The sequence below is a fragment of the Belonocnema kinseyi genome, chromosome 9 (genome assembly GCF_010883055.1).
Source record: "Belonocnema kinseyi isolate 2016_QV_RU_SX_M_011 chromosome 9, B_treatae_v1, whole genome shotgun sequence".
Classification (NCBI taxonomy): Eukaryota; Metazoa; Arthropoda; class Insecta; order Hymenoptera; family Cynipidae; genus Belonocnema; species Belonocnema kinseyi.
Window position 1 is genome coordinate 8,601,392 of NC_046665.1, and position 10,802 is coordinate 8,612,193.

Genomic DNA, 10,802 nt, shown 5'->3' on the forward strand with positions numbered 1-10,802 from the left:
GTTGTGGAAGGGAAAGAGTTTGAAGTTAAAGATGCTGGAGGTGCTGGTGACTGTTTATTCAAATCGCTTGCACTTTTTTTGAATACGCGAAGTCATTATGCTTTTCGGCGAGAGATCGTTAAGCACGTAAAAAAAATGGGCCTGCTTACAGTATAGATGTAACTTGCAACTTAAATTGTTTCAATCCTCAAAAATACGGTGACCTTATGAGCCAATTAGGTGTATACGGTTCTCTTGTGGAATGTCGAGCAGCCTCAGAGCTTTACAATATCAACGTAATTGTGGTTCGCTTCATGGATAATATGCAGAATTTTATTTTATCATTTATTGTTAACGAGAACTGTCGGACCGTTCATTTACTATTCACTGGAATGTCTCACGGTCGTGGAAACGATGGCCACTTTCAACTGCTGACTCAAAAAAGTGTGGACACGTCTTCATCAAATGATTCCAACTATGGTAGCTGCAGTGACATTTCGACAGAGTCAATGGAGATCAGCGTCAATGGAAATTTATCATCAACCCCTGACTTAGCAACTATAAAGAAAAGAACAAAAACAAGATCTAATGAAGACAAATGTGAAAGATCCACAGCATACGGAATCAAGGAGAAAATGATGATTATTAATGCCAGACAATATTTTGAAGCGGAAAAAAATGCAGGTCAGTCATGTGATATAAATAAAGTCCTTTATAGGACTTCACAATGCTTAAAAGTGTCTCAGAGTTCAATTAAGCGAATAACAAAAGAGTGGAAAGAAGGGGATTTTTCGGAACCACATCAGAAAATTGGAAGACCTCACATTGAGTGCGACGAATTTTTGCAAGGTGTGATCGGAAGAAAAATTCACGATTTTTACGCGCGAAAAGAATTTCCGACGATTGATGATCTTTATGCCGAATTAAAAAAAAGATATTTCTGACTTGCCTGAATTTAGCCCCACTACATTAAGAACCTGGATGACCAATTTGAATTTTTCTTACACTAAACTTAAAAAGAAGCCCGTGTGGATGGAAAGTAACAGGGTCGCTGAACAACGAGCAGAGTTTCTTCGAAAAATTCAATATTACAGGGAAAATGACTACGTAATATACTACACAAATGAAACCTGGTGTGGAAAGAATCACACTCGACAATTTGGATGGGTCGAACAACTCTTAGAAAAAGATTTCTCAAACTTTGATATTTACAGAAGTAGTGTTCAGGAAATCGGAGGATATCGCGGTGGTTTTCTTACACCGTCTGGAGCAGGAAAAAGATTAATTATTTTACACATCGGAAGCAAATACGGTTTCCTAGAAGAAGGTATGGAGTGCTTTATTGCAAAAAAGGACACAAACGATTACCATAATGAAATGAACGCTCAACACTACGAACAATGGTTTCGAAAAGTTTTGAGCATTCTGCCTGCGAAATCTATTATAATTTTAGACCAAGCATCATACCATACGATGCTTGACCCGGACTATAGAAATCCAATACAACAATGGAGAAGACAGCAAATAATAGACTGGATTTTGAAACGCAAAATACCGCTTCCAGAACATTTAACATCTTTTTCTGATTTAACGAAATTGGAATTATTCCACATATGTCGCCCATATCATTACCAAAAAACATTTTTATTGGAAACAATAGCAAAACAAGTACGCGGTGATGATGTGAAAATACTCTGGCTTCCGGTAGCTCATTGTGAAATGAACCCTATCGAGTTAATTTGGGCGTACGTTAAAAACTTCGTAGCGAAACACAAGTCGACATTCAAACTTGAAGATGTACAAAAATTATGTATACGCGCAATGGAGAGAGTGGATGAGATGTTATGGAAAAAATGTATCAAGCATGCAAAAAAAGAGGAAGAAAGGTATAGAAGTACGGAAGGAACAAGACAAGCAAATGTCGAGAGCATAATTATTCGACTGGGCGAGTATGACAGCGAGAGTGATTATGATGGAAACTTTGACGAAGATTATGACATTGATGGACAGAATTAAAAAACTGTAACAAGTAAGTAAATAATATTGAATAAAGTATGGGCCAGTTCACTGAATTTCGTCTAAAGCACGTTGCAAAATATATTTTCAGCGTTTTCTGCTATACTTTATGCTCAACCTTCAGTTAAAAATCTCAGGTACACATTTTTTATGAAAATTTTAAGTGCAATAAAGTATTTGAGGGGTAAACAAATTTATTATTTGTATAACAATTTAATTATATTTTTTTAAACTCAACAAATTTCATAAGAAGTTATTCTTTTTAGTTAAAAATTCAATGTTCTTGACGGAAAATTAATTTCCTTTTTGAAAATGAGTGTTTTTCGATTTTAAATGCATCTCAAAAGTACAAATTTGATTTTTTTGTAGTTAAAAATCCAACTACTTTTGGTCCAAAGTTGATCTACCTCTTCAAAATTCGTTTTCTTTATTTCAAGATTTATCATTTTAGTTGAAAATTCATCCCTTTGGCTTAAGATTTAAATATTCTGGTAAACTTTGTTTATAAGATTTTCTTCAGTAAAAGGCCCTGAGTTGTTGAAAATATTTATCCAAACTATGTACAAAAAATAATAGAGTGAACTGTATGGAGTAAATAATGCAATATATTTTTGTGCAATATTTAACGCAGCAATTAGCAAGTAGCAAAAATACAGAATTTTTTTTCAATAAAGAAAAAATTACTTTTTGGATTTGGTTTTAATCAGAATTTGGTTGTAATTAGAATAGGAAAATATGATTTCATATTTTTTCAGAAAATTTCTTGTATTTGGTACTAGCAATTTTAACATTCTTTTTAACATTCTTTTTTTTAAAACAAAATTCATGAAATTTGGAAGTAAAAAAAGCTTTGTTTAAAAATTTACAATGACCACGTGTTAACTTATTCTGATTTACAAAATTGAGGTCCAACATTTGTTAGCTTTTTAATAATACATATTGGTCTAGCCGAATTCGTAAGTCACTTTTTTCTTCGTTAAAAAAAATTCCTGTATCTCTGCAGCATTCAAATCTGCCGTACAAACTTAAAAGATACGAAAGTGACACTGGCGTTTAGATTAACAACTGTAACAAGTGTATCTTGTTCCAAACAATGTTAAAAATACACCTTTACAGCATTTAAGTCATTAAAGTTATAAGAGTTCAATTAAAATGCAAAAAAAAACAACTAAATTTTCAATATGTTCTATGTTTTTGTAATTTTTCAAAAATCATTTCATAGTTTTTCTTTCAACGCCTAAGAGAACAAATACTGCTATTTCCATTAAAAGTACTAACAATAGCTTACATTCTATAGATGACTTGACATGGAATTACTCATATAAACAAATCGTTTACGCATTGCAATAGCGAATTAACAGCCTAATAATTACAAAATTATATTATAACACCGAAATAAGTGTACTATATTAAATAAACAAAATACAAGATAATTCGTGTGAAAGCTTGATACTGTATTATAATATCGAAATTTTGTAACAGAAGAGAAGGGCGCAGTCCGCCTCAAAGCTTTGAGACGGCCCTGCTGAGCGAGCAGCAGCTGTGGGAAAATCTGGAGAAAACGGCTGCTTGCCGCTGAGAAATATGACGGACCTTTTTTTTCTACACTTTTTTCTACGTCTGTGCCACGCGCCTTGCCTCATTAAACTCCGAATTATTTTGAGCAACTTTAATCGCGAAATTAAAATTTTTATTCAGTTTTGGGGTCGAAATATAAATCAGGGTACATTACTACACATTTTAAGCCATTAAACAGCGCGATAGCTCTATTCAATCCCTAAATACAAACATTGAACAAAAATCCTTGCCAAAACTGACATTTTTAAATATTTAAAAATTTTAAAGTCTCTACTGGATTCTGAACATCTTGTAGAACACTCCAGAATTTTTTTAAATTTTTTCCAACATATTCTTAGCTCTGGGGTCATGTGTAAGTTAACGTGTCTCAACAATGGGCCTCGCGACCACATTTTTACTTGTATTTTGCTCATTAGCTCGGAACGAAATTTTGTTACGCAAATGAGAGAAACACCATTTCATTAAGAAAACCTATCGAATTCGTGCGGTTCTTATGCGAACCTCTTCACATTTTTTTCTGCGACAACAACGAGGTCTCCATCTTGAAGGAAGAGCGAACGCCCAGAAAGCATTGATCTGCGCCTCCGCAACGATTATTATACAAATTGTGCGGATTAATTAATTGGAGTAAATTAAAGACATTGTTTGAATTTTATAAATTTTGCAACTCACACGATTGTCTATTTGCAGGAAAATCTAAATATGCAAAGAAAAAATAGACATAGGAAAATTAGGAGAAGGAAAATTAAGAGGAAATTGGGCAATTTGGAATTTAAATATTATAGGGAGTATAAAAGTTACGCAACGAATGAGACGTCAATGCACTCAGACTTGACAGATATCGTTAAGAATATCAATAACCCTTTCCATACCGCAGACAATATGTCCCGAGCATTCTCCCACAATAGAAGGAAATCCCCTTCATAATGAGTTGGATGAGTCGCCTAGGTGGATGATGACTAAAATGGACGGTATAAGAATCTACGATGAATGAAATGATAATACATATGAATGCTGTATCTAACGCGAATGACAGGAGAATGACGGAAATCGTGAAAATAGGTAAGTCGTTGGTATTTAAACGAGAAATAGTTAAGACGATTCAAAAGATAATTCGGATAGTACAGATGACGAAAGCGAATATCACACCCTCTAAACAGTCTACACGGTCAGATCAATAATTCCGCTCCATTAAACTCTTCTACTGCACCACCCTCCAGACCACCTCATAATACAGGTGCCCGGGAACGCAGACTAGAACCCAGTCCAGGCGGTATTAATGTTATTGCCATTAAAGATATAATAATAACGGTGGAAACCTTGAATGAGAACGACGATGTATGAGTTAGCGACTTAATTAAATCTATTAAATGCGCACGACTTTAATATGACAACCCTAATTTGCTTTTAACAAAACAGAAATTCGGGGATCGGGTAATATAGAGCTCATGGATTCATTCTAATTTAAAGATTCTAAAATATTCTTATTTTTCTTGACTTTGTTCAAACAATCAGAAAGATATATTTAGAAAGTGGACGCCACCACGCCGTTTAAATAAAAACTTCTATTTTTATGTTTTTCATATGCATTACTTTTTTTAAATGATTATATGCACTTCTAAATAAATATTTTTTTCCAAGTAATTACTTTTCAATTTTTGAAGTAGGAAATATTTCGACGAGTATATTAAACGAAAGAATGTGTTTACTAGTCAAGTTTAATTTTCTTCTCGTTTCACGGAGTTACCAAACTAATACGCCATTCAAAAATCGATGGACTTATAAATCATTTTGAATGACTACCTTTCAGACAAGAATGAAATTGAGTGGTTTTATTCAAAATGATTTAAAAACTAATTGCGATGGATTTATAAATAACTTTGAAGGACTACCTTCCGGACAAGAATAAAATTGAGTAGTTTTATTCAAAATGATTTAAAAACTATTTAAACCATGAATTTATACTTCTTATGAACTAACGTCTATCTCCACAGTATCGAGAGATATGACGAGCTAAGAATTTTTCTCTAGTGATTTAGTAACGCATAAATTTTTATCACTTTTCAGCTTGTTAAATTGAACTTTACAAAAATTCCTAATATCCCCTAAGCCCCAATGCTTGATCCCGAGCCCCACCGAAGAGAGAGAGAGAGAGATTGACATGAAAGAGAGAGAGAGAGAGAGATTGACATGAAAGAGAGAGAGGGATAATACGTCATTGATTTTTGACCTTTTTCGTTGTACAGAATGCGTTGTTATCACGGAGCGTCGTTCACCGTTTCTTCAAATCGCGTAACACAGTGACTGCGGTTGCACACAGCTAGTTGATTTTTGAATTAATAGATATTCCATCTATTTAATATTTCGAATTTATACGTCGCAAAAACTTTTTTCATTGATCACTGCCTCTCCGATTTCGTACATGAAGAGAGTGATAATTCGCGTACGGATTACCGCGCGAGATGAAATAGCGACGGGCTGCCCTGCGGTGACAGGTAGAATTCACCTCGTATGCTAAGATATGTACGATATTGGTAAGGGTTTTTAGAAATGCTTTGAATTTTTTCCCTGGGAACAGTGGCGACCAGCTGCGGTCCGCGTGACGCGTAATTAATTATTTGAATAAAAATTCAAATGGTTAAATGTGGTTTTTCCGTTCCCTCGAAGCATATGCTTTACTTATAATTTTTCTAATTGCGAAAGAAATCGAATTGTTACTTAATGATTCTTTTAATTATTAAACTTATTCCCAAATTTGTTGCTTACTCTTGTTAGTGAACAAATTAATTACCTTAACTGTATTTTATATTGATATAAACAAGCCTACTAGTTATTATTACTTCGAGAATTGTTAGAAAAATTGGCTAAAATATTTAAATAATAAATAGATTTATTTATTTGATATCCCAGGCTCATGAGTAATTTCACCCAGTGAGGAAGATACTCAATTACTATTTAACTAATTCTTCTTTGCATGATTTAATCATTTATTTATTTACTAAGTGTCAGTTTGTTCATTAAGAAATATAATCTGCATGTCCTTACTAGTCCGAGGATTTAGGTCTAAGATTACCAATATCGATTCGAAATTTGACTCTCATCGGATAATTTAAAATTTTCACGTTTCGGTATTTAAGCGAAAGTTATTGATATTATCAGTACCAGTCTTTCATTTTTCTTAAAAAATTAACATTTTGAATCAATGGTTAATAAATTTATATATTTTTATATGCGGAAAAGGAGAAAAAAGTGTTACTATTGTCCAGTTCGCGCGTTGTGTAATAAGAGTTTTCTTTGCCATTCTCCCTATCTCATTCTTTAGTATATATAAAGGATTTTTCAATAAGAGCGCTACAAAAGTTTTTTTAAATAAAACAAAAACGGTTTTTGGATATAAATGAAATTCTTTATTCATGTGAAAGTACATTCGATGCCATTATGTATGGAACTCGATTTCTTTTGCATGGCCACCACGGGCACGCTTGCAGAAGTCCAGACGCTGAACCCAATTTTCGACGGTTTTCAAGCATAATTCGGCCGATACTGCTGCAATTTCACGTTCGATATTCGTACGAAGTTCATCAATCGTCGCTGGCTTCTTGGCATAGACCATAGACTTGACGTAGCCCCACAGGAAATAGTCTAACGGCGTCAAATCGCACGACTGAGGCGGCCAATTGACTGGGCCATTTCGTGAGATAACACGCTCACCAAACTTGGTTTTCAATAAATCGATTGTGACATTCGTTGTATGGCTTGTGGCGCCGTCCTGTTGAAACCACATATTGTCCAAATCCATATCATCCAATTCGGGCCAAAAATATTCGGTTATCATTGAGCGGTATCGATTCCCATTCACAGTAACGTGCCGGTCTTGATCATAACGGAAGAAGTACGGCCCAATGACGCCGCCGGCCTATAAACCGCACCAAACCGTAATTTTTTCGGGATGTAATGTTGACTTATGGAGTTCGTGTGGATTGTTGTCTGACCAATAACGCATATTTTGCTTATTGACGAAGCCATTCAGCCAGAAATGCGCCTCATCGCTGAAGATGATTTTTCGATGAAAATCCGGATCATTTTCAAGTTGTTGCTCAGCCCAATTCACGAACATACGTCGCTTCTGGTGGTCAAGCGGCTTCACTTCTTGCGTCAATTTGATCTTGTAAGGATGTAGGCCAAGATCTTTTCGCATAATACGCCACAACGACGTCACAGATAAGCCCAACGCTTGGGAACGATGTGTGAGAGACTGATTTGGGTCTTCCTCAATTGATGCGCTAGCGGCAGCAATATTCTCGACACTACGGGCACATTTTGCACTGTACCTGTGTATTCAAATTTTTCCACTAGACGCTCAATTGTTGACTGGCAGGACGATTATGACGACCATAAATTGAACGTAGCGCTCTTAAAGTTGAGGCCACTGACTCCGAATTTCGGTAGTAAATTTTAATAATTTCGACTCGTTGTTGGATTGTATATCTTTCCATCATGAAATGGCAAACCTTACTGAAGAGAAATGTCAAAAGAGCGGGAAAAAAATTGCGGCGTTTGCTGTCACTATCGGTCTACTTTTGTAGCGTGCCTATTGAAAAACCCTTTATTATATTCTTTAGTATATACATAAATCATGGGAGCTATGGCAGTGAGCAACGACAATTTGAAATTGCACACCCTCACAGGGTCCGCCGTAAAAGTGGCTCACTTTTCGCTCATAGAATCTGTAAAATTGATACTCATTTTTAATTTCCTGCATCTTACTTAATAAGAAATTTGTAAATTATTTAAATTTATGTTTGTTCTGATTATAAGTAAATATATAAATTATTTCAAACAAAATAAGTTATTCTTTTTATGGCATATTTACGCATATTGCTATTTCATAAAATTTTAGCGAAGAAAAAACTTTATAAAGCCTTATTAAAGAATAATATGGTTTGAAATATTATTTCGGTACCAAGATTTAAAATTTTTCATCTGGTATCTGTTATATATTTATTTCCTATTGTATGCGGAGCATCTTAGAATTTTAAGAATCATTAAAAAATCTTATGGGACTGACTTTTACTGGCGAAGAATCTTTTTTTATAATCGGACACTGAATAACCATTATTTTAATAAAACAAGTTTTTCGTAAATCACCCTAATGTTAATGTTTCTAAATAAAATGGAAATAAGTAGGATCCGAAAGCAAGGGAAATCCAATTGGTTTTTTATCGTGATTCAACTAATATTTTTCGTTTTTGGAATCCTGAAACAAAGAACATCATTATGACGAAGGATTTTACTTTTCATGAAGTGCCAGCAACAACAAAGGTAATACAACTTTTAAGCATGACAGAAGAACAGAAAGATATCTGCAATAGAAATTATCAATAAAAAAATCTAAAAATTCTTCATGAAAAAGCTCTAAAGAATAAACTGGCAAAGAAGATACATTGATAAAGACGGTGGAAGATCTTGAGGTGGATTTATTTAGATTTGAATACGCTACGATTAGAAATTTAACTCCATATTCAGAGAAGAGAAATAAAGGACCTAGGAGGTGAAAAGGTTAGAGAAAAACACCTTCTCATGTTGGTGCAATCGTTCGCAAAAATCAAAGTCTTGCAGTTTCTTTATTCGTTTTAATAGCTAGTTCGACAATAAATTAACCTTCTTCTTACGACGAAGTTTCATCATAGATTTAGCACAATACACAAAAACTTGTTGAATTACTAGCTCATATAAAACCAATAAAATGCAAATAGATTTCCATGATTAAAACTGATTATTCTGGAGCGAGGTATAAGGCTAGGGGTGTAGCAAATGGCGATAGTCAACGTGAAGCTGTCGACTGCAAAGAAAATTCGCAACTGTTATAAGATATGATAATATTATAACTATTACAGGCCAAATATATTATTTGTAAAAGCGGAATTAAGATCCTAAACAAAGAAATTCGAAATTTAAACATTATTACGGTGCCAAATAAAAATCGGTAATTAAAATTTTATGCTAATTGGACATTAGGGCAAATAAAAATGATGTTAAATAAATTTATGGTTACTTGATTTTTGATCAAGTAAAACTCATTTCAAACATGGAATTTAAGGAATATTCATTTCTTGCATTTATAGGGGGGTAATTTGTGCAAAGCTGTATTTTGTGAAACTGATTTTGTACACAATTCTTTAAAAAAATATAAACGGTAATATTAACGTTTAAGATATATTTTGAGGTTAGGTTTATTACCTTCGTCAAATTTAGTTACTGTTGTTAGATAAGACCAGGAACTTTCAGGAATAAATTCATCTTCTTCCATGCTTCCTTTATTTTTGCAGAAACTAACAAGTTGAACTGAGTTTTTAAATGTTTATAACTCAGACCAGCCAATTTAGAAATAAGATTTTCTCCTAAATCCTGAAGGTTATCGATTGCCCAACTTGAAATTGCGGTGTCGATCAAATTCTAACAAACAAAAAAAGTTATAACTTTATTAATTGAGATAAAAAAAAATTAGTCAGTATAGACGGCATGCACCTGCCTACAAGAGCAGGTTTCATAAAATATTTAAATATATCATATTGAAAACATCCTGGAGAAAATCCTCATGTTATTTTTGTACAAGAATAACAGCAGGAAATCCGCGAGGATTTTCAGATTCCTCGAGAAAACCCGCGAGTTAGTCAATAAATCCTAGCTGATTTTTTGGAGAAATTTTCAAAATCTCACGTATTTTATCGCGTTTTTCACTGCTGCAAAAAAATTCAAGCTTTTTTCAATAGTGTTTTTTGTAATATAGATAACTTTTTGTTGTAAGCCAGGTAATTCGCGCTTCTATATAACGGCGAACTGCATTCAAGATTTTGTATTATATCTAAATTACTTATTATATAATTAAATTTTTCTAAAATTATATTGTAACTCGAAAAAACAGCTCCCAACTATACGAAACCAGACCGACGGCACAGATGGGGGGGGGGGGGGGGGGGGGGGGGGGGGGGGGGGGAAGCGAGGCAGGGTTTTAAAAAATAAGACGAGTAAGGACTTTACACCAGGCAATATGATGACAACGCTCCTAGAATCACCAAAAGGATAGGCAGCAACACAAAAGACTATCACAGACATAATCGGAACCAAAGAAAAAGAGCATAGAGTTTTTAGAACCAGATAAATAAAAAAGACAACACTCGCATTGAAGTAAGGCTCACGTGGCTTCCGATGCAAAGTGGGAGAGAAAG

The 10,802-nt window shown here is 34.1% G+C and overlaps 1 protein-coding gene across 8 annotated transcripts in view; it reads right to left on the reverse strand.

The window, feature by feature from the left end:
* The window catches only part of LOC117179920 (interferon-induced, double-stranded RNA-activated protein kinase-like), a 262,085-nt gene that overhangs the window by 234,873 nt on the left and 16,410 nt on the right, over nt 1–10,802 (reverse strand). For 5 of the 8 annotated variants that reach the window (XM_033372133.1, XM_033372134.1, XM_033372131.1 and 2 more), the window contains one exon: nt 9,808–10,029. In XM_033372133.1, the coding sequence (XP_033228024.1) occupies nt 9,808–9,883 (76 nt within the window). In that variant the 5' untranslated portion in view covers nt 9,884–10,029. The remainder of the gene's footprint in view (nt 1–9,807; nt 10,030–10,802) is intronic. The other 3 variants (XM_033372137.1, XM_033372136.1, XM_033372135.1) reach the window with 1 other exon arrangement.